Source organism: Salminus brasiliensis, chromosome 24 (genome assembly GCF_030463535.1).
Source record: "Salminus brasiliensis chromosome 24, fSalBra1.hap2, whole genome shotgun sequence".
NCBI lineage: Eukaryota > Metazoa > Chordata > Actinopteri > Characiformes > Bryconidae > Salminus > Salminus brasiliensis.
Genome location: NC_132901.1, coordinates 24847916 through 24873319, shown reverse-complemented (window position 1 = coordinate 24873319; position 25404 = coordinate 24847916). Strand labels below are relative to the sequence as shown.

The 25404-nt window shown below is 40.0% G+C and overlaps 1 protein-coding gene across 1 annotated transcript in view; it reads left to right on the top strand.

Annotated features, from left to right (window-relative positions):
- The window catches only part of LOC140546682 (uncharacterized), a 207428-nt gene that overhangs the window by 6000 nt on the left and 176024 nt on the right, over window positions 1-25404 (top strand). Inside the window, exons 4-9 of the mRNA XM_072670065.1 lie at window positions 432-531; window positions 9401-9524; window positions 10178-10453; window positions 12329-12409; window positions 14010-14129; window positions 14542-14604. Coding sequence (XP_072526166.1) covers window positions 432-531; window positions 9401-9524; window positions 10178-10453; window positions 12329-12409; window positions 14010-14129; window positions 14542-14604 — 764 coding nt within the window. The remainder of the gene's footprint in view (window positions 1-431; window positions 532-9400; window positions 9525-10177; window positions 10454-12328; window positions 12410-14009; window positions 14130-14541; window positions 14605-25404) is intronic.

Sequence of the window (25404 nt, the reverse complement as noted above, 5' to 3'; positions counted from 1 at the left end):
GAGACTATGGCCCAAAAAGTGTTAGTATCTACAGGGACCTCTGTACAAACTGGTGGGGCTCTTTAATTGTAATAACACTTTTTGGACCTTAGTCTCTTTAAGGGGTTAAGCCACATATAGTAATACACCTCAGTGTGTAATAAGCCTTGGAGTGTTAAGGGGTTAAAGGGAAATTGACAGCTTACTTAATTGGTGTTCATGGTAATAAAGCTATTCAAACAACACTGTTTACTCAACACCACGTCATCCAGCTGAGTTCTAACACCTTTCATTAGACCCTAGTTTGCTCTAAAGGACCCTAGCTATCGCTATTGACATGGGTACGAGGCTTTCATCATAGACACCCCCCCACCTCCTTCCTCCCCTCCACCCCAGGCCTGGAGACATCATGACAGCAGTAACTCATGTATTCTTCACCTTTTCTTCACCAGGATTTGATCTGGCTGAAAAGTTCCTTCTCCGGAAGGGAGCAGTGACGGACGACAGGCCTCTCTTCAGGCTAGGCAGCAAACCCCTCATCAAAGCCACAGAGTGAGTTTTGCAGGGTTGAGATTGCGTTGAATGGGCAATGGGCAACAATGAGGGTCTGCAGTGGGATTGATTTTACATCTGCCTGAAGGGTAGTGGAGTATGTTGCAGTATGCTGTCTTGAGCTGGGCGGTGTGATGATACTGATCGTCAGTATATCTAGAACATCAACAAGTACTAGTTTCATCTTGGAGAGAACAGAATTAGCCCTGGTGTTTAGGAAGAGGTTCTTCTATGGATCCCTAAAGAATAAAGCTCGGTTCCAGGTCTCTCCTGGACGCCCCCCAGTCCATGTGTCCAACTCCATCAGCAGCAGCAGCAGCAGCTCACCTGATTTACCATCATTAAGCCCTGATTTACCACCAAACCAGGTGTTGATCTGAGGAGAACTCTAAATAATACTAGACTCCATGAGGAGAACTTTGAGAGGAGATGTTCTAATGATGAACACAGTGATGGAGGAGAACCACCACTATGTTCTGTAGGTGTTATTATTAGTGTTTATTCTAATATCAGTGTTTTACTGAGGCTCTTTAGCTCTTTAGCTCTTTAGTTACTAGAAGTACACCCGGATACACAACCCAGGCCTGATGCTTCCCTTGGAAAAACAAAACAACAAGCACATCCTCCTTCCCTCGTCTGAGGTTGCACCTTGGAGAAATTAGGCAAGCGTTATCGGAGCGTAACTGAGAGCATCAGTTCTCCAGGACCGGTCAGTAACTATATTCACCCATGAAGTGTCCAGCACGTCAGCCCTATCCTCGGGCTGCTCGGGAGTTGAAAGCGTGCCAGGTGAAGATCGAGTTGCCGCTCTGCAAACCAATATTTTCTCAGGGTGTAGGTTTGCCTCCAGTTCAGCTGATATCCGGAAGAAAAAGCCGCCAGTGCAGCGCAGTGCAGAGGCTCGCTGTCGGGATGACACGGGGCGACCCAGATATCACCCCGCTCGCAGAGATGATTCCATTTGCGTCGGCTAATAAGGGTAAACTGTGAGGTGAGCCGTGAGACATGTTGAATAATTTGGACAGAATTAATTTGCAGATGGGCCACGGGCTCGGCCAAGGAGAAAGCGAGGTGGCCCTGGCTGCGCGGTGCGGGAGTGAAATCAAGCGGTAATTGGGAAATAGATCCCGCAAATTAAAGGCCTATGTCGAAAAATTACTTTAATGACATACAAAGGAGCCGCTGCATTATAACTCTTGTGTAATTGATGGTTTTGTCAGAAAGCCTTCCTGCAGAATTCAGCACAACAGATACACAGATGAAGATATTGGAAGGGGCAAACCGCAAAACCGCTTTTGGTGGTCTTCAGTGGTATCCACAGCTCTCAAACAAGCAATGGATGTTGTACCATCGTCGCATCGGCTAACTTAAGACCTAATTGGACAGAATTAGTCTTACATGGGGAGGTGGAGTAAGGTCGTTTTACTACAGGACGTCTGTAAAACTTCTGGAAAAGAAATCTCGGCCTACATGAGATGAGAGTGGCTTGCATGGCTCAACTTTCCTGCTGCTGTCAGCTTCAAAAAACGTGACGATAACCAGTTTTATAACCCACTTAAACCCACGTATAATTAAGGATGCACCGATTCATCTTTTTCTTTTCCGATACACGTTTATGTATCGGTATCTGTATCAGCCGATACCCGATACTGATACCATTGTTGAATTAATAAACCATATACCTGACCATCTAGAAGAGGCTATCAGGATTGACGTAATCATTTCTTTACTAACTTTATAAAACAAACTATAACAAATGAGATCAGATATATCAGAGATAAATTAACCCGTTTTCTGTTCATTGGTCACTGAAATTAATAACCGTGCTGGACCTCGGCACAGTGCTGTCTGGGCTCGGGACTTTTATTCTGAAATTGGAAGTCTGTGAGACTACAGCGGAGCTAGCAGCCCCTCCCTTCTTAGTTCTCCTTATATGGAAGACTGGATTACTCGCTGGTAGTTGATGACAGGTCAAGGGCATTATGTTGGTTGGATAGTGGGAGGAGTCCTGCTGTTTGCTATGATATGTCTATGATGTCTGTAGGTTACTCTCATCCTGGGTTATGATGCCTGGAATAGTGCGAGAATAGCGTGAGAATCGGGATTTGACTAATTATCCGATACCCGATCCAGCTAATTCTGTTAGTATCAGGACCGATATCTGATCTTAGCATCGGATCGGTGCTTATAGCTATACATTTAGCAGCTTCCTTGTTTATATTTATATGTATGTAGGCAATAGGCTGTGCTACGCAGGAGCACCGTGCCTCTTAAGAGGCCTTGCCACAGACTTGAACGACCTACACGACCAAACTAAAGGCCTCCTTGAGCTCCTCCATACTTGAGAAAAGGATATGACAGAACATTTACCCACATGTGGTTTCGCATGGGATTGATTTAACCTGAGGTTATTTTTGGGGCTCGTTTTACTGAGAAACTCAGTACCCCAGTACCCCACCTCCCCATGTACAACTAATGCCGTCTGAATAGGGCTTTAATTAGGCATCTGAATAAGACATTGAATGAGGGAATTTTAAACCTTCAATGTTTTCGTTTTTAGATATGAAGCACTTCCTGTACTTCCTGGTCAAGGAAAGGGTCTGGAGGACTGGAATCCGGCCCGGTTTTGAGCTTTATCTGCTTAAGCACACCTGATTCAATCTACCTGTGAATTGCTAGGATTAGTCGGTCTGTTAGAGCAGGGAGATAAGCAAACTGTGCTGGTTCAGACCCCTGGTTCAGACCAAGTCTTAAAAAAGTGATGCTTTGCATCAGTGACACTGCGTGCACTTGCTTATTCTCTACAATCTAAAAGATTTCCAAGCTGAAATTGTTTAAAAGGGGCATTCCATGAATCTTTGAGTCAGGATCGGTCTTGTCTTTGTCAGTCCCATGTGTTTATTGTCTTTGACGTCACCGAACGCCCACATTTTTGGGTTCCACACCAGTCAAAACATTGAATTGACCATAGAACAGTAGACCTCAGCCTTAGCCTAAGTGCAGTATTAGCCTAACTCTGCAACTTCTCTATTTGCTTTGTCTGTAGATCATTTGTTTGGGTTTAGGACTGCATTTGTTTCAGTGAGAACTGGCCAGCTCAGGGTTGTTTTTGCCATCCAATTATGCATGCATGGAGTATTTTCGTCCCTTTTTTTTTAATGGTGTTTGAGCAGCTCATTAGCCAAATCCCCCTACAGCCAGTGTCAGCGGCCCTGCAGTCAATAACAAACAGGTCTCTGGAAACGTTTGGGTTTCGTAGATTAAATGTGACTTACATTATATCAGCTTATCCTCAGAGCAGTGAGTCACCTTCGCTGCTCTTCTTCTTAGAGACATTCTTGTTATAAGCCCACCTGCTGGTTTGGTCTTGGCCTGTTTTAACAGTCAGAGCGGGGCCTGTAATTGTGCCTCAACACACTGTTACGCTATATGTCCAAATGTTTGTGGACACCCCATTCTAATGAATGCATTCAGCTTTGCTAAGTTGAACTCATTGCTGAAACAGCTTATCTAGTCCCTGTAGAGAAGAAGTACTGCCAATAGAATAGGACTCTCTGCAGCAGATAAACAACATGGACCTATTCATATTCAAGGGTGGGCTTGAGTGGCATTGAGCTGTGGAGCAGTGGAAGAACTGTGCTCTCTGGAATGATGGTGGGGGAGCTCCATCCAGTACTTTTGGGATGAGTTGGGGAGTTGGGGATGATGAAGAGGTGGGGTGGTGATCATCATCCAACATCCTGACCTCACTAACGCTCTTGACACTGAATGCAATCAAATCCTCACAGCGGTGCTCCTCCAGAATCTAGTAGAAAGCTTTCTTTTTCCCTGGAAAGTAGAGACAGTTACTCCAACAACAGCAGGATCAGCTTTTTTTTAATACCCTTGATTTCAGAAGAAACAGAGAATGAGTGAGCAGGTGTCCCAATACTTTTGTCCATATAGTAAGCAATAAAATAAGCAATAAAAAGGGCTGTTTTAGTATCTCTTCATCAACTTGTTCTCACTATTTATTTTTCAGACGCTTCTGAACTTTTCAATTGGCGAATCAACTTCACATAGACCCTCTGTGAACCTTTAAAAGGTCCTTCACACCAAAAATGGTTCCTCTATGGCTTCCATCCAGGAACGCTTTGTTGCACCTATTGGGGAAATCCTTGATACCTTATAAAGTTGTTTCATCAACGCTTTTAGCTTCGGTGTAGAGTGCTAGATGGTCTTGGAAGGTCAAGGGCAACATTAAGCAGATACACATGAACCTGTTGGCACCATGCTGCCTAGTGCCAGTTGTGGGCTAGAGGGGTATATAAAGCCCCCCAGCATTGAGCTGTGGAGCAGTGGAAGAGCTGTGTTCTCTGGAATGATGGATGGTGATGGAGCTCCATCCAGTACTTTTTGGGACAATTTGGGGAGTTGAGGATGATGAAGTGGGGTGGTGATCATCCTGACAACACCCTGACCTCACTAATGCATTTATTGCTGAACACAATCAAATCCTCACAGCAATCTTCCTCCAAATTCTAGTAGGATGCTTTCTTCTTCTCTGGACAGTAGAGCCAGTTACTCCAACAAAAGCAGGAGTAGCTCTTTTAATACCCTTGATTTCAGAAGAAACAGTGAATGAGTTAGCAGGTGTCCCAATACTTTTGTCCATGTAGTGTAAATGTATGTCATGGTATCTTCATCAAGCCTCGTCCTCTCTAATAGCCACTTGTGTAATGTAGTCGTTACACTCCTCCAAGTCGGTGAGGGCATGTCGGAAAGAGTGCTGAAGATGATTGAGATGGAAAGGAAGGAAGGAGCACTGTGGAGGTCTCTCTCTCTCTCTCTCTCTCTCCAGCATTCAGTTATGGCCAAGCTTTGACAGGTGATGGTGCTTGTCAGCTGGAGGAACGGGGGGCGTCAGAGCAGCCCCCCAAACTCCAGACATCTCTCACTTTACTCGCAGGAAATGCTGCAGAGCTTGTCTTTCAGGTGGCTCGGATCGTATTCAGCCGGCCCCGACTTCCAATTGATCCTGTTACATGGAAAAGGAAGGCTCCATGCTCCTGGATCAGGTTCCGTTGGTTTTACAGTAGCTCCAACTTGGCGTGGTGGCGGACAAATCCCTGCGCTGTGAAACACACACAGCAGGGGAGAGGAACAAATAACAAACACCACAGTGTCGTTACAGTTTGAACACTGGATTAAAACATTAAAAAGGAAATAATTTTAATTAATTATGTTTATTTTAATTAATAAGGAGTCTGACTTCAGTATTTGAGTGCATATTTTCATGTAGTGGTTCTGCTGAGTCTTTAAATACAGCCATGGCTGGCTAACTAATCTCAGTATTAGACGTCTGTGTGCTACTTTCTGTACATTTTGTCATTTTGCACATAACCCTGCATCCAATTAAGAGCTGTTTAATATAAGATAAGATAAAATAATCCTTTATTAGTCCCACAGTGGGGAAATGCTCAGCAGAAAAGGGATAGCAAAACACTCAGATGCAAAAACGTAGATAAATTACCACTATATACACAATATTAATAACAGTAAAAAAGTAAATATACCTTAAAAATTAATATATGTTAAATTCCACCAGTGTATCACCACTGTCTCTATTACCAATTTTATAAATTGACATTTTCTTAATTTCTTTAAGAAAATGTAATTTTTGTCATATATTGTGAATCTGGCAGTTGTTCTGTATATTGTATTGAAGGCCTTTTACCAACAGTAATAACACACCAGCTTGAGGCACCACACTACTATAGTGCCTTGAGAGACATAAGACACGATTCTGTTAATATTTCTTTCTAAACAAGTAACTAAAAACTATTTCAGTATCAATAATATCATTAAAAATATGATTATAATTTCTTTTGTATCGCATTTTGTTTAATCAGTTAATTTCAGATTTAGGATTTTATTAACATTTTTAATTTATATGTTATTTTTCAAAAAAGTTCATAACAACAAGCTCCTATAAAAATAATATAGTTAATGATAGTAATAGTTATGTAATCATCACTCTTTCATTAATTAATATGAACATTTCAATTTCATCTATGTACTTACTGAGGTACAGCTAATTAAAGTACCGTGATCGCATTTCATTAACGTATTATTTTTAAATATAATATGTGCTACAATGTTTATTATTACATTACAGTTCTGTCGCAGCTCTATTTTTAATATTAATATTTAAAATATATATATTTTTTATCACACAAAGTATATACTTGATTTTTTTTGTTTAATTCTTTAATTATTATTTAATTATTAGTATCAGATTTCTTAAAAGAAATTAAGATATTAAGTATTGATAATACTGGGTTATTAATTATTATCCATATGTTGCTATGTCGGTAAAGGCTTCATTTGTATGGTAAAACATAAATTGAGCAAAAATGAATTTTTACGTTTTGACATAATGTGAGTTGTTCTTTACATTGTCTCCATATTTCATGATGAATGGACCAATAGAAATGCTCCAAACTGACTAGGATTACATTTGTTTTACATTGACCTCCATTAAAAGTTAAGAAGGTTTTTAACTTCTACTGTTAAGCTGCCATTTTTGAGATACAAGGCTTTCGCGTGACGCTAACAGTATGCTAACTGTTGGTATATATGTATTTTTTAATGGCTAGAATGGCAGGCACTGATATACTGATGGTATTCAGGGGGTTAAGGTGGGATTTTTCTCACTGTTGATTGATTGTATGCGTGCTGTGTTTGTGTTGGAGAACCGTGTCTAGCAGCTGCTTTTCCTACCGGTCGGTCAGTCGGTCGGTCGGTCGGTCGGCCGGTCGTTACGTTTTCTCAGCTGCCGGTAAACAGTTTAGATGTTCGCTCCATCTCAGAGAAGCACTGCAGCTCTGAGACACGGTGGGATTCACCTCACCTCACAGGCCCTGCTTTGCGGCCTTGTCAGGGGTGCCCCCAGTCACATCTTCAGTGGATTAGCCTGCACTCGAAAAAAACGAAAAAAACCTAGGCAGGCCTGGGCCGGCGTGGCCTCTAGAAGACCCTGGAAGCAGAAGCGTTTTACAATTCAGAAAAGAATCCAAAGGGATATTAATAAAAGCCATGGCTCAGCAGATCTTAAATATCAAGGCTTTATTCTTTCTTCCCAGACAAATCCCACCAATACATTGCCTCCGCATTCGGCTGCAGGACGGAATCCCAATGAAGGTTGCTCAGGATATGTTGCTGGTCTAACAAATCACCCGGCCACTGTCCTATATGATATCTGTGCTGGTCTGTGCTGGTCTTAAGCCCTTGGGCTCCACTTTTTTTATTATTATTCACCCTTCCCTTGCCTCTGCCTCTCTGCCACAAAAGCATTTGATCTTGCCAGGGCTTAAAGTCAGCGCATGTATCATTTTAATAATGTGCACTTTCCCTGCGGCCGCTGTGAAAGCAAGGGGACGCACCATGCAGAAAGGTATAGCTCCGACAGAATAGAGGATGATGTATTGGAGCAGAAACTCATTTCCAGCCTGTCTGTTGTAAGCCCCGTCTCTCTCTCGCGCTCTCTTTCTCCTTCATAGACTTCACAGATTAGATTTTCCCATTGTTAGTTTTGCTGATTGTGGTTTTATTGTGTTTGGGGTCTTCAGTTATGGCTGTAAAAGCATTTCTCTTTTAAAACCCTGATCCAACGTCCCAGGTAATTATGCAAATGCCGCCCGAAAAGGCGCCAAAGGTGTTCCTCCGAGTCGGATGAAGAGGAGCGCAGGTTATTCAGGCCGCAGATCGCGCATTGTTCGCTGATTCGTTTAAAGGCGTAATTCGATTCTTTCAGTATTTAATTACTCACTACGGGTTTTTACAGATGTTACGGGAAGCAGATGACGCCTAGCTGTGTGAATGCGCCTGCTTTTTTGCAGGGTTTTGTGTTCATTATGGATGGATTTTGTTCAGAACCGTAAGTCGGGTGTTCGGTGCAGGCATGAAACCAGCCTAGCTGAGTCCATTCAAGGCCGGGTCGATGTTAATTTGGTTTAGCTGTTAGCTGTAATGTACTGTAATGTAGCTGCACGCGACCTTCAGCGTATTAGCTTTGCCGGGACGGGCGGGTCTGAACCGCTGCAGAATCAACATATTGGCAGTAGGGTGGTCCTGGCGGGCCTGTTGTGCAACGTTCTGGAGCTAGATAATACAGGCTAGTCATCAGCTCTACAGTAGCCACCTTATTTCACACCTTTGTGTAGAACTTCCCACAAGCCCCCTCTTAGCCTAAGAGCTAACCTACCTAACCTTACTCACAACCCCCCTCTTAGCCTAGCTACCTGTACCTAACACTCTATACCAACAGATCTGCTGTTCAAACGCAAGAAAAACAAAGATGGCCGCCCCACTGTGTACTGGAGAGTAAGGTGGATGGGGCTACAGCATACTTGACGTTATAGGAGAAGATAGGTGTGACTGCTTCAGAGCCATAAAAATGCTCTGATTTGTTTATTACTCAATCTGGCTGATTGGCTTTATGGTGCTATTGATTATTTGATGGCTACATGGAATAAAATACACACATAATATTCACCAATGAATTGGAAACACACCAAGTCATCGTCAGGAGAAGAATTATTTTTCTTATCTTATTTTTCCTGAACATTCTGGTCTCCCCTGAGGCTGAAAAATGGATGTTTTAGCTACACTATAAAATGACAAAAGTATGTGGACACCTGCTCATTCACCGTTTCTTCAGAATGAAAGGTGTTAAAACGATCTTATTCTGCATTTGTGTATGAATTAACGAGTGAGTTGCTGTCCAGGCCTACTACAGTATTAAGAGCATCTCTACTGTTGACTGTCATTGAAGATCATTGTTCTCCAGCCTAGTTAAACTCTACAAATGAATATTTGTGTCTTGTAGGTCTGTGTTTCCGAGTGGACTGTCTCATGAATACTCCCTCGTAACCACGTTCCGGCTCAGGAAAACTACAAAGAAAGATCGCTGGTTTCTCTGGCAGATTTTGGATCAACCTGGAGACTCGCAGGTAAGAGAGACCTGAAAAACATCTGTACATTTAAAGATTTTTTTAAAATGTTGATGTCATATGCTGCAAACAGTGACATTCTTACATCCTTACTTTGCTAGTACTTTAATTATGTCTGCATACGTAATTTTATGTAGACATAATTAAGGTAACTAAAGATTAAGTATAGACATATAAGAGGTAGACATAAATAGGTAGGTTAGTAAACCTGTGAACGCTGCTGTATGGACGCCCCTCCTGCTGACTACTGTATATATACATAACTTTATATATTATCTACATATTGTACATAATAGGACCACAGCCCAAACTCCTCCTGGCTCTCAAGCCCCTTATATAACCCCGAGTACAACGTCGCACCCACCTCCACCTCACTCCTCCTCACGCAGACCACAGGAAAGCCAACCTGGACCCCAAGCCAAAAATATAAGTAAATAAAATGTAATATAATATTCCTGTTCTGTCTCGGAGCATTGGCTGCATCATCAAAACCAAAAATAGCATTTTTAATGAATAAAAAAAATAATAAATAATATCATTGACAAAAAAAAACAAACATGTTCTGACGTTTTAAATCGCTGCCTATAGAATTGCAGGTGAATCTAATCCCTGTGGGATTACAGTACTCAGTAATGAATCTCTTTCTGGCACAGGTCTCATTGGTCGTGGATGGCGGCAAAAAAGTGGTGGAGTTTTCTGCCCTGGGCCTCCTGAAGAACAAACTCCACTACGTATTCAAAAGCCGGGACCTGCACGCTCTGTTCGACCGCCAGTGGCATAAACTCGGGGTGGCTGTACGGGGCAGCACAGTCGCCGTCTATGTGGATTGTAAGCTGATCGAGAGAAAGCTGATTGAAGAGAGAGACGCAGTCGACATGAGCGGACGAGCTCTTATCACCACCAGGGCAGAGGATGGACGACCAGTAGATGTGAGTAGCTCACCCACCCTGAGAAGCTTAAAAAGACTACAGACTCGGCTGATTTCTAACTGTTCTGAGACCTTTTTAAAACTGTTGCTGGACCCCTCCACATCTACACCCTTCTTTCTGAAGGCCTCAGAGAGTTCTCTGGATCTGGCCATGGTGATCTTCTTCACCACTTACTTCAACCATCAAGAGCAGACCAGACTAAACGTCTGAGGTTTGAATAAGACTCCAGACTCCTCCAGAATAATCCTCTCCAACCATGTTCTGATCACCTGCAGCTGATGTTCTGCATTTAAGAAGTAATAAATGTGGTGTACAAACTTTCTGTGTGAAAAAATAATAACACCCCATAAAAAACATCTAGACATTTGAACATCTTCATGTGATCAGTACTGAGAAATGGAGATACTTTAACTAAAAACACACATGACTGAAGAAATGTGTTTAAACATCATTTATAAAATTTAATAATGATTAATAAATGTAATAATTAAAAATGTATTTTTTATGAACCTTCCCACATTCATTACTACTTCAAATGCCTACATCTATAATTAGTTGCAGCACATCAACACTGTGACCTGCAGCCACACCGGCCCTTTACCAGTATATATATATATATATATATAAAAATGAAGAGCCCACCCTACGTGATCAGTTTTTCTGGTTTTACTATTTATAGGCAATATGTTTAAGGGAAGTTAACATTTGCATTGTATTTCATAAACCCTGGACAACATTTCCCCTAAATTCCAAATAAAAATATTTACTATTTAGAGCATTTATTGTCAGAAATGACAACTGCTCAAAAACAACTGCTCAAATAATGCAAAGAAATTACTATAATAATTGTTATGCAAATAAGTTGTATACACAGTAAACACAGTATTAATATTGGAGCTCTGAGAGTATATTAAGAAATCACTATGGTGAAATAACCTTGACGGCCAATCACATCTCTCATGTCTTGGCAGGCTCTCCACTAGTCTTTCACATATCTGTTGGGACTTTATGCCGTTCATAGTCTGATAATTCAGGGAACTCAGCTTTGTTTGATGAAATGCCTGGAATATAATGACTGCTGCACACACAGAGATGCTAAATGAAGAAAATGAATCGGACAAAAAATTAATAAATAAATGAATTATAATAAAAAGAAAAAAATATATATATATTTTTTTTTGTCTCTTATATATATATATATATATATATATATATATATATATATATATATATATATATATATATATATATATATATATATATATATCATGCTGCTGTTCCAATTGCCTTCCAATTACCTTATGTATCTGGTGTCTTTGTCTAGCCCCTGTGTTTTTTTTGGGGGGGTTTTTTTCCTTCCTGGTCTGTGTCTCTGTTTTGTGTGTTTTCTTGTCTCCGCCCTTAGCCCTGCCTTATTATTAGTGTTCCCACCTGTGTCTCCTTTATAGCCCAGCCTTCTCGTTATCTTCCCCAGGTGTTCCCGCTTGTGTCTGATGCTCTTAAACCCCTGTGTTTTCTGTGTTGGTGGTCTAGTGTTGTTGATATTGGTTTGGTTCAGATGTTATGGTATTTTGGCTTTATTGGCTTTATTGGTTTTATGCTAATAGATCTTCCAGTACTTTTGGATTCTGTGACCTCTGTCATGATGATATTAAAAGGATTTGGATGCCTTAATCTCCAAAGAGCTCTGTAAGGCCTTCAGAAAGAAGGCTGTAGCTGCAGATGAGCCTGGGAAGGGGGTTTAAAAAGATCTCAGAACAGTTAGAAATCAGTGTTTTCACTTTCTGTAAAATAATAATTCATGTTTTTAAATTAAATGTTTATTAATTAGCTTCATCCTTCCATGATATATCATATATTGAATTGCTTTCACAGATTGAGCTGCAGGAGATTCTGATCTTCTGCAATCCCAGCCTGGCAGAAGAGGACAAATGCTGTGAAGCACCAGGAGCCAATGTAAGGCTGAGTATTAAGCTTTGTGATACACCATTATGATAATAGCCACGACTCAAATAACCTCACTTCTGCAATCCACTAATTATACTGTGGTAAGAATGGCCACCTCGCAGCCGTCAGGTCAGCTGTCGTGAGTAGTCTCAGCTTTTCCTCTTGCATAATTTTGAAATATCTTCGCAGTCTCTGCGAGCATGAAGGTGTGAAGCTTATTTACTGCAGCAGAAAAATGTACAAAGCAGTTTTCAATATTTGTATATCTGTACCTCCTGGTTCATCAAATGCCTCCAAAGCCCTTGAGAATGTCCTTTTAGTTCCAGTTGCCCTGATCAATAGCATCTGATCGATTGAGAACAGCATCCTGTGTAAAAAGGGTTAGTCAAGACAGGTCTGTTCACTAATACAATCGTAGCCTTGTGTTTCAGCAGTGTGCAATTGCACTTCAGTCTGTGTGAGGGTGTTCTTTTTTTTACCAGTGCTATGAATTACTTGAGGTGTAGACTAGGCTACGCAAGGCTTGTCGCTTGCATCCCCCCATAAGTCTATTTTCGCACCTGCGTCGTTTAAAAAGCAGTGCTACTAGCGAATATATCTAAGTCGGTGGTCTCGAAATGAGGGGTGTTCAGGTCAGTTTCAGGCGTATTGCTGCTATATTGGCAACAGAAAACACAGGAGGAGCTCCACTGACTAAAAAAAACAACCTAGGCAGACGTTCGTCAGCAGTCAGACGTTCGTTGCTATCTCAGCAGTGAATTGTCAACACAGACGCTCGTACACCCCTTTATGCTTTAAACCACTGAAATAGCGAAATATACCAAAATTATCATTTGCGTTGTATTTCATAAACTATCAACAACATTTCCCCTAAATTCCAAATAAAAATATTACTATTTACATCATTTATTATCAGAAATGACAACTGCTCAAAAACAACTGCTCAAATAATGCAAACAAATTACTATAATAATTGTTATGCAAATAAGTAATTATTCAAATGTAGACACAGTATTAATATTGGAGCTCTGAGAGTATTCAGAAATCACTATGGTGAAATAACCTTGACGGCCAATCACATCTCTCATGTCTTGGCAGGCTCTCCACTAGTCTTTCACATTGCTGTTGGGACTTTATGCCGTTCATAGTCTGCCATTCATAACCCGCCAAGGTCAGTCAGACCGCACCTGGCTCTTAAAGGGAGTGTTACGCCCCAAAAAAACACGCCCACAATTAATAAAGGGAATTAGTACACGACTTTTGTGTCTTTGAGCCGACTAAGGCGAGGTTTTCCTGTTGTTAAGATAGCAAAGACGCTTTTTACGGCCCACCAAAAGCTCTTTAAAATAGGGCCCTAAATGTTCTTTTAAAGAACCCTAAGAAAAGAACCCGCACAAATGGTCTGTATATCACCAAAAAGGATTTCCACTGTTGTTGTAAGTCAAAGAACCCTTTTCGCCTCTATATAATATAATATAGACTTTTGCCCGGTGTTGATTAGCTCCAGCTAGTCCTCCTCATCGCTTTGTAAAGCTTGCCACAACTGTTAGACTTAGACTCACTTGTGGACGGAGCCTAGTAAGATCCTCCTGTTCTTCTGTCCTCTCAGTGTGACTTCAGAGAAACCCACGACCCCACAGCTGCCTCGCTGATCACAGGTTACCTCCACCGAATGCTGTCCAAGCCTGCCCAGCAGCCTGCCGATCGATGCCTGTGCCCAGCAGCGAAGGTAAAGTTGACTTGCTTTAGCCTCAGCCTGTGGCAGAGGAAGCGCCATGTTTCTAAATGAGGGAGTTAGCTGTCTGTTCTCAATACCACCTAAAACTAAAGCTGCATGCTAAACGAATGTCCAATTAAAGCCCATTTTATGCCAGCCTCGACTCCTGGATGACAGCCAGAGGCAAGAGTAAAGGCTTATTAGCAGCAATTTGGCTCGAATAAAGAGCTGTTTGGTTGACGACATGCTCTCCGTCACTTGGGATGTTTCCCCAACCTCACAGAGGCAAAGTTCAGGCCATAATGTTCCTCTGTATTTGGATCACAACTTCCCAGGGGTAATAAGGGCAGTCGTTTGAAATACAAAGCCCTACCTTTATTCTAAGTTGTACAATTGACTTTGATTGCTCTTTGTTGTTCTGAAGGGGGAGACGGGTCTTCCGGGTTTGGCAGGGCTTCCTGGACAGAAAGGAGACAGAGGAGAGAAGGTAGGAGCTGATCTCTGATGTCATAACAAAGTAACTCTCTTCCTTTGCTGGCTTCTCCCGTATAATACACAACAGAGGGTATATAACCACACATTCCCCAGGATATAACAGTGTACACTATATGGACAAAAGTATTTGGACACCTTTTAATCAAATCAGGTCTTTCATTCAGTCCCATAGCCATGCAACCTGCCTTTCTTATACACAATTCTGTATGTAATAGGAGGAGACACCGCTGCACCAACAACAACAACAAGTCAGCTGGTGAAATTTAGATCTTCCCTCCTAGATCTTCCTCCATCAGCTGTGAGTGGTGTTATTATTGAACAGTGGAAGAGTTTAGGAGGAACAGCTCACAGAGAGCAGCTCCGCCACAGAGTGTCTGTCAGACCACGTAAAGTTACAGAGCGGGGGGGTCAGGGCCGAGTGCAGAAAAGCCTCCAACTGACTCAATAACTGCAGCAGAGCTCCAGACCTGCTGCTGCTGGTAGAGCTAAGAGCAAAGAGGGACCAGCTCCATATTAATACAGCCTATGGAATGATGCCTTAGAATGGGCGGTCATAGAAGCTCTTGCAGGTGTAATGTGTAGGTGTCCCAATACTTTTGTCCATATAATGTATTTTCTCAGACTTATAAATATTTGTATTTAATGCAGCTTATATTGTGATGCTTGCAGAGTTCAAAAAGGAGGCATCATCATTCTGTTGAATAAAACATGAGCTGAAAGTACATATGGATTTTACAAATTCACAGAAATCATTAGGCCTTCTCTGAACGCCCTGAGGGTTCTCTGACAACTCAGACGTCTATTACCCTACAGGGACAAATACATAGCCAGCTTATACAAATCCACAACTCTTTAAAATTTGATTTAGGCCCTTTCAGAAGACTTATCAGTTCTAGTGCAAATGTGTACACAATCAGTTAGACTATTTCAAATGAAGGACTTTAATTTAGGATAATCTTTAATATGGCATAAGGTAGATGCTCTTTGTTTATATGTGATGCTATTCATTATTACATGATCACAGGGCAGATTGGATAATAATATATATTATATAATAATAATGATGATAATAATAATATTAATAGTTTAATATAACAATAATATTTTATATGTGATAATAATAAGAAGAAGAACAATATTTTAATATAACAATACTATTTTAATATATGATAATAATAATTACAATAATAATGATGTTTGTGTTATTAAAATCTAAAAATATTTTTAAAATGTATTAAAATACCTACATTCTTCAAAAAGAAATGTGTGAAACTGTAGTGGGGTGATTCCATTACTAGTCAGGGGATTGGTACTTCATTTTGGAACACAATTAATTCACATAGATTTCTTAGAAATTACATTTAGTTCCTAATTACATTTATAATTTATGAATTATGAGGTACAGATATGTCCGTTTCTCTTGGAAAAGCCAACGCAGTGAAGCTTTAAGGTACATTGTTGGATCCTAAAGACCAGGTTGTACCTCAGAGAGCAAAACTGTACCTGTATAGGACCTTTTTTTCTGACCGTGTAGGATGATTTGTGTGCCGTGCCCAATCTACAATCTATCAAAAGTTATAACCCTGACATGCAATGTGTAAATAGCCCCCTTATGAAGGGGACCTGAACAGCCATGAGAAAAAAGAAAATGACAAGAGAGTAAGTTTCTAAGAGGAGAACCTGAAGAAATGGTCTATACATCAACTGTCCAATCAGATTAACCCTTTTCATTGCATTCTGTTGGAGACTTCCATTGTTTTACCTCTGATATCTCTACACCAGCGTTTCTACCACCATCCCCATCTCTGGTCATTTGTATTCACTATCAATTAACTCAATTGTTTTCCTAATTTGGAAAATACCTGATGACTAATGCTAATGTGTACAGCTCTCAGGTTCCCCATAACAAAAGCTGGCCTAATTCCTCCAACATCATTTATCACAGTAGGTCTAGTATCATTCGCACAAGGCCAAAAATGGTCTCCGCATTCTCCGCCACATGGATCCATGCCTGTGAATTCTTTGGGCAGATCATGGCTTTGTTCCAGCCATGGTGTCACATAGAGAGTGCAGCTACTACAAGTGGAATGGGAGAAATCCATTAGAACGAACAGGTGGTGATACGCCCATTAAGACCAGATGGCCTTTGAGGTCAATGGCCTAATTACCATGTTGTGGTTTGGGGATGGAGACATTTTTCAGGAGCTCTGCTTGTTTTGTTTGCAGCCGGCTCTCAGGAATTCCTAGTGGGCTACAACAGCGTTCCAGCCATTAAATCACAATACCTACAGGACCGAGGCTCAAGTCAGAGGAATCGAGCTATTTGCCTAGCTTTCCTCTTAATTAGTATGGTCTCCTTCCAGAAGTGACATTAAATTTGTTTTCAAATCCAGCAGGAGCTGAGGCTTCAGCAAAGTTCATTCTGCAGATCCTTTCCCAGAGTTATCCAGTGCACCAGTGTTAAACACCAATTTGTCTATGTTGGAAGGCAGGTATGGGGAAGCTTGTTAGGTAGTATCATGTCCTCTGTCCTAGCCATCAGTATTAACTGGACACTGTCACTGTACAGCGAAATGTGTTCTCTGCATTTTACCCATCTGTGGGTAAAAACCCCACTCAGTGAGCACACACATACACCCAGAGCAGTGGGCAGCCAACTCCAGCGCCCAGGGAGCACAGAGGGTAAAGGGCCTTGCTCAGAGGCCCAACAGTGGCAGCTTGCCGAGCCCGGGTATCAAACCCACAACCCTGTCCTCAATAGCCCGGAGCTCTAAGCGCTGACCCACCACTACCCATATTATACCTTATACACCAAAAAAAAAAAGTGCAAATTTGGGGAATTCTGGAGGTTCTGGAGAAGAAAGAGGCCACAGCCTCGTATTTCTACATTAAACCACTCACCAAGACCCAGCGCTAAGGGGCGAAAAACTCAACTCTCAACTCTTTAAAATTTGATTTAGGCCCTTTCAGAAGACTTATCAGTTCCAGTGCAAATGTGTACAATCAGTCAAATTAGGGACGTGTAATTTTAATATAATCTTTAATATGGCATGAGGTAGATGCTCTTTGTTTAAATATGATGATATTCATTATTACATGATCACAGGGCGGGTTGGATGCATTCTGTTAGAATGGGTGATAATATTTTTATATAATTATAATAATAATTAGTGTTGAAATACCTAAATTCTTCAAAACGAAAGGTGTGGAACTGTGGTGGGGTGATTCCATTACTAGTCAGGGAATTGGTACTTCCTTTTGGAACACAATTAATTCACATAGATTTCTTAAATTACATTTCGTTCTTAATTACTTTATGAATGATAGACTATGAGGTACAGATATGTCCGTTTCTCCTGGGAAATCTAATGCAGTGAAGCTTTAAGGTACATTGTTGGATCCTAAAGACCAGGTTGTACCTCAGAAAGCAAAACTGTACCTGTATAGGACCTTTTTCTCTGATTCCGGGTGTGTTTAGGAACGCTACTGTTTACGCTACAGCATTAATGATGGCAGAAGTCTGATAATGCTCTATTGATCTCATCATGCAAATGGACCAAACCCAACAACACCACCTTTCTCAACACTGTATAACTTCGTAATCAATAAGGATGAACCAAGAAGACATTATTAACATCCTAAAATCACTGTGGAAAAAACAATACATATACAATACTGGGCAGTACTGATTTTAGGCCCCTAATCCCATAATTTAAAGCCATGTCTCTCAGCAATTAGAGAGATTCTACTGCAGAAACTCCAACATGTTATCAGGTGAACATGAATTCAGGAAAACGGAGAAACAAGAGCTTCTCAATCTGAAGAAAGAAAGTAGTGAGATCTTGTCTCATGGTGAGCTAGTCTGAAGAACAGAGCTCGGTTCCTCCAGGTTTCTCCTGGACGCCCCCCAGTCCAGCCAACCAGCACAGCGTGGAGGATGTGTTCAACTCCATCAGCAGCAGCTCACCTGATTTACCATCATTAAGCCCTGATTTACCACCAAACCAGGTGTTGATCTGAGGAGAACTCTAAATAATACTAGACTCCATGAGGAAAACTTTGAGAGGAGATGTTCTAATGATGAACACAGTGATGGAGAACCAGAATGTTAGAGGAGATAAACATTTACTAAAGCTCAGTACTGCATATAATTGGATATATCCATCAGGCTCTTATTATTATTATTATTATTATCATCATCGTGCAAATTGCTAACTACTCCAAGCTGGTTAATTGAGGAGGTGTAATGTAATCACAGATTTTGTACAATTGAGTAGTTCAGTCTAGTTTAATCAAGTCATCACGAGAACCCTAATTCAGTATCAATATTAACATGCCTTGCTTTGCTTTTGGGCTTACGGTTCTCGTCTCCAGTCTTCTGTACAGATTGAGGACAGGTGGCATTGTAGCATATGTGTGCCGTCCACTGGAGCTCCTTCATTAATCACAATGCTCAGTAATTGGACACTGAGGAAACTAATTGGCGAAGGAACGGGTAAACGCGGCGCGTATTAATTTCTTGTTGACCTTAAGTGTTACGTGACGCTTTTCCATAACTTAATATGGATCGGGAACGAGTGTAATTAATTCCTGGCGAGAACACGACATTTTCTCATTAGTGCATTTTTAATTTGATATTTGACGCTCCAAACGTCACGAGTGCCGAGGCTTTATGGGGAACACTGCGACTCTGTCTCTTTATGCTAATGGACGGCGAGCAGAGCAAGAGGTCAGACGCACAATACACAAGATTACCGCTGTTGGGTTTACTGTCACCCGAGGTATTGTTACAGTAAGCCCGATGATATTGAGAATATGGCCTGTGTCTCATGTCAGCCACGGCAATTGTTTTCATTGGGCTTATGGAGAGTAAGTCTGCTCAGGAAGTCACTGGAAGAATGTACGACATCTGCAGTAGAGTAAGCGAGCGGCTCTCCGGGGATATCGCCGGATCAGTTTCAGTCCTTATGGAGAATTAAACCTCCTCTCGCAGGACAGGGTTTAAGGCCAAAAAGGTCACCACAGGGCATGGAATATGGCCTTCTATTGGTTTAGAAGTCAAAAATTGTCCACAAAATTGCACTCCCAGAGCTGATCGGGAGACTCAAATTTAGTGATTTAGTAAATTTAGTGAATTTTAGTGATTTCCATGAGGCTCACTAGTGATGTTTGCATGGGTTTACAAATAAGAAACAGTTCAGTTGAGTGAGCATTTGTACATTTCCAGTGTCTAAATATGTCCGATCTGTATCTGTTACTGTGCCTTTAAGTCAAGTCCGATTTATTTGTATAGCTTTTTACAACTGTTGTCGTCACAAAGCAGCTTTACATAATTAGTAATTAATAAAAGACAGAGACAAAGAAGAAATAACGTAAAACATGATGGATCAAAGACCCCCAATGAGCCCCAACGGCGACAGTGGCAAGGGGGACCCGACCCGTCCTCCTCTGATCAGAACTATTTATTAATTATTGATAAGAAATTACCATACCAGATACAGCAGAAAGTTAATAGTGGTGATATGTACCAGGCTGTTTATAATGGCCCTTTCTAGAACTGCAGGTACGATTTGTTAAACTGATCAAACCATTAAAATCATTTTTTAAAGTCGATGGTAACATTTTCCACCATTCTGTGCCGTAACTTTGTGCTAATTTCTTAACTAATCTGAAACTAGACACTACATGACATTTCTAAAAACTGAATTTTATTGATTTTTACCATTTTATAATGAAAAAGAAATGAATGAGATTTACTCAAATATCACAATAACAAATTTGATGAATATTTAAGATGCTGTTGGTGCGTCCACAACATTTTATACAGAATAATGAGAGAGTATGACCATACCTTACTGCCTACTGAGGCAACAAAGTTGACCAGAATACATAGAATAAAATAGAATTACATATGACAAGACATGACATATAATACGGAAATTACACATTTTATTCAATTGATTATATAACCGTGAATAGAGTAAGCCCCCCAAAAATAGAACTATTTACTGAGAATTGAAGTTGCATGCATGACGACAAATAATATTTGGGGTCATAGTCATTAAGTTAATACTGTGTTTATAAATGTTGTTTAAAATGTACATTATTGTACATTACAGCATTATTAATAGTGGATATTTATTATAATTCATTTTATTAATCAAACCTGATTCAGTAAAGATTAAAAAATAACAAAAGATTTATCTGGGAGATGCAAAATATCACCAATTCTATATATAATTTCTGTAGAATATATAATTTTGACTTTCAGACAAAAACCTTTAGCAGCTTTACAGGAGATGGAAACTTCTCAACTTTCAATATAAGTCTTGTTGTAATATTCTTATGGAATTTTAGAGCATTTCTATTGGTTCGTTCATCATAAAATTCTGAAGCACATCTACCTGATTCATTTAGATTTACATTTTTTATGTTATAAAGTGAAAAATGAAACCTGGAGATGTTTTATGGTGTTTAGTGAGACAATAGTGATATAATTAATTATGTCGCTTAATCTCAAGATTAAGATCAAGATTGCCATCTCACCATCAGAGTCATAATTAGGACATTATATCTCACTATAACTGACAATATCTCAAGTTTGCCTTAATATCTCATATTATCGTTACCCTAATTAAGCAGCCTCATAGTTATATATAATATAGAAAGCCTCATAGAAATACGGTCCTTTGAGTTTGTGATAATGTTAGGTATGTTATAATGATTTAATTATATTAATTATTAATAATTAAGATGTCTTGTTTGTATAATATTAAGCCATATTTATAGGACGAGTAAAGTCAAGTGCTGAATCCGATCATAAATGGAATCTTAGTTATGAGATAGGCGTATATGGAATATATGGACTGGCAGATGTGTATAGAACTTCAGCAGATGTGGAAAACTGCATCAGACTCAAAGTTTTACCTCATAAAAATTGATAATAAAAAAAAACAAAAACGTGTCTTTCTTGCTTTTCATATCGGAGGTTTATATAACGGTAAAATGGGAAGTTGATTGTATGTGTTGTTGCTGATAAATGAATGAGCTAAATAGTGCTGGTTATGTAAGATATCTGCAGTGCCTGTATAAGCCTATTATGCGCCATGTGAATGCACTGGATGAATGTACTGAATATAGCTCTGAAACCTGTGCTTCTATTGCCACGCTCAGTTTTTTCCAGTTAACTTCGGTTTACGTTCGAGGGTTTATCTCCAAGCGCTCCGAAAAAAAAGGATCCTGACCCACATTTTCCTGGATGTGGGAATTCATAGATAGCGACACGTTTCCGTGGCAGAGAAAACACATTAAGCTTGAATGAAACGCGCCTTTTCACGCCTGCTGGGATTTTGCGAGGGCTCCCGCTGCCTCTCTGTTCTGGCATTACTTCCTGGAAGAAAAGGCATTTGAATATCACCAACAACAAGCCAATTGGGGATCAAACCACATTTTATGCTCCTCATCAAGGATGTAATTTGTTCTCCATCATTCATTCTCCCAGAACTTTAAGAGGGAAGAAGGGAAGCTGAGTGCTGAGTTACGGGAGCCAGGGAGAAGACTGAAACGCATGCAGATCCAGACTTGGCACTGTGTTGACCCCCCGCGGTTCCCTGCAATACAAACTAGGCCGACTGATCTGTCAGTCAGACCATAATGCCAGATTTATCACGCTCAATGAAAATTGCTTTATATTAGCAAACTCTGCAGCGATGGAAAGTTTCCACTGCAGTCTTTACAGCAGGGGTGGAGAACTGGGGGGAAGGCCGGAGTCCAACACAGGTTCCAGGAGTTCCCTGCTTTAGCACACTTAGCGGACCTGGGTGAGTGTTGACTCAGGTGTGTTTGAGCAGGAAAATCCCCCCCCCGAATCGTAAAATCTCCCCGAATCATAAGACCCCCCCGAATCATAAGATCCCCCCTCGAATCGTAAAATCGCCCACCACCCCCGAATCATAAGACCCCCCAATCGTAAAATCCCCCCCACTGAATTATAAGCCCCCCGTATCGTAAAATCACCCCCACGAATCATAACCCCCCCCGAATTGTAAAATCACCCCTCCCCCAAATCATAGGATCCCCTCGAATCGTAAATCGTAAATATCCCCCCCGAATGGTAAAATCACCCCCCTGAATCATAAGACCCCGCCAAATCATAAGATCCCCCTCCAAATCGTAAATATCCCCCCCGGAATAATAACACCCCCACCCCCCAATCGTAAAATCCCCCCCGAATCATAAGATCCCCCTCCAAATCATAATATCCCCCCTGAATCATAAGACCCCCCCGAAATCATAACACCCCCTCCCCCCATAGAGACTGCCTTCCTTCATGACTAGCTGATATCTACTGGAATTAAAATAGGCTGTACTGTTTGAACTGACCCATGCCACGGTCAAAACAATGAGAATATTGTTAAAGTCACGCAAAAACCTTGTATGTCCAGTTTTCCATACAATTATTGACATTAAATTGCATTTGTTTACATTCAGTTACATATGTTGTTTATGATGGTTGTTATTTATTATTTTATCATTAGTATCGAATAAACAGACCACTATTAACAAACTAATAATTTATAATACCAATATTCTAAAACTACAAATTTACAGTCCATAAATAAATGCCTAATTTATATGCTAGCATTTATTAATGCATACCAAAAATCTTGACATAATGTGTGTGCATATGGCATTTGTTATTACAAATGTGTCAAAATGTCATGATGAATGGACCAATGGTAATGGTCCAAATTTAAATTTAAAAAACTTAAATATTTTACATAGGATTTTTTTTTTTTTAGTTTTTTCACATGATGATCCGGACAAAAGCATCCAAAATGCATCTAATCCTAAGCAAAATCTATTGACCTTAAATATTTTACACAGGATTATTGTTATTATTATTATTATTATTATTATTTGTTTTTTTACACAATATAGACAAAGGCATCCAAAATGTCTCTATGGACCTAATCTAACATGGTATAACTCAGAAATGAGGTGATGAAAATAAGAAAAATAATAGTGGTTATGAACCTAAAAAACAACAACTGCAAAATTTTTGGATTTACGTTTAGAATTTTTTGTTGCTTAGTTAAGTTGAAGATTTGTGGCAATTGAACTGATGGTCATATTTGCAGTTAAAGGTTGCTGAACTGATCTGTTTAACTTAAGAAGTTACATTTTTATCTTAAATTATAATACATTTTTGTATCTCATTACAATTTTATTATAATTTATAACAACTGATATTCTTAATTTCCTGATTTTTCATATCTCAAAAAATTTGCTTCATCATTTTCATAAACAGGACACGTTTACCTCATACACTGTACTCTTGGTAGAATTATTTAACACATCAGAGGTGCTGGTGTCATTTTTTGGGGAGTGCAGGAGGTCCACAGCAACCGCAGACTGGAAATGATAGCAGAAATCAGACAGGCTGAATTGGACAGGGGCTCAGCAGTAATTAAGTGGTTGGAAGCTAATGTGAAGTAAATCTGTTTAAGGCGGGTGTGATTGTACGCCAGAGGGCATGTTCACCTCCCAACTCCGAAGTGGGCCGGGCACAAGATTGAGCCAATTTGGCCTGCCTTTGACTCAGATTAACACAAGGGCGTTAGGAATTCCAGGCTGTGGAGCGCTAACTATGGGTTAATTACACTGACCTACAACAGGAGCGTCTTGTAGGATTACTCAGACACTTTCCTTTCCACTCCTGGGAAGAATATTATCCAGTGTTGGAATTTTGGCAGGGATGGTGGTCCAGATTTAGCCATCAGGGATTAAATAAACCGGGATTAATCAGTGGTTCTTCAGAACATTACAGAGATAAGCTGCGGGGGTAGACGAACAAGGCTTACTACGAATTTGCAGGCCTCCTTTCCGGTGAGGCTTGTTCTGGACGAAGTTCTCAGCTAGTAGTTTTTGGTTCTCTAGCCAAGTTTTCTGGATTTTTATAGATTTGTTCGGTGGTCATTTGTTTATTCTCATAAACAAATGTAGTCCTTTCACATATATTAGGCATTCAGTTCATGTCAGTTCAGAAAGCTTTTAATTCTGGGTTTAAATTAAAGCTCCAATTATTCAGATTGGAAAACATTTTATGTTGCCTCCATTAAATATTGACTTTCAGTATGATATCAGTGTTTATCAGTTGTATCAATGTTCCTAATTGATTTTGGGGAAAAGTGACTTTACAGTAATTTTCTCTTTTTTGTGACACATACAGCGATATTACAAAAAATAATTAATAATATAATTAAGTAAAAAATAAGTAAAATTAATAATATTATGCAGGACATGTAGCTGTTGCATGTAGCATGTAGCTGTCCTGTAAAATATGTCAAAAATTAATGATGACTGGTGAGAAGGTATGTTACAGCTGCAGATTCTGCAGATTGAGCTTGGTCATCAGGGGTCAGGCTTTTCTGAAGCTCAGTTCACACTTATTAAGCCACACAGTGATGCAGTGAAGAATATCATAATTTGAAGAGCTTCATTATGATCTGATTTGACACATGCAATTACATACTTATCTTATAATAGTAAAGTACTGTGATAGTTTTACTTTCTCACAATAATCTTAATAATATTGGGATATTAGGCATTTTAATTATGATACTGTTACTTTGAGATATATATATATATATAGCATTAATATATATGTTACATTTGCATGTGGTTCTTTGAAACACACACACACACACACACACACACACACACACACACACACAGCGTATTTACAGAAACCGTTCTTTAAAGAATATCCACTAAAAGGCTGTTCAGGAAA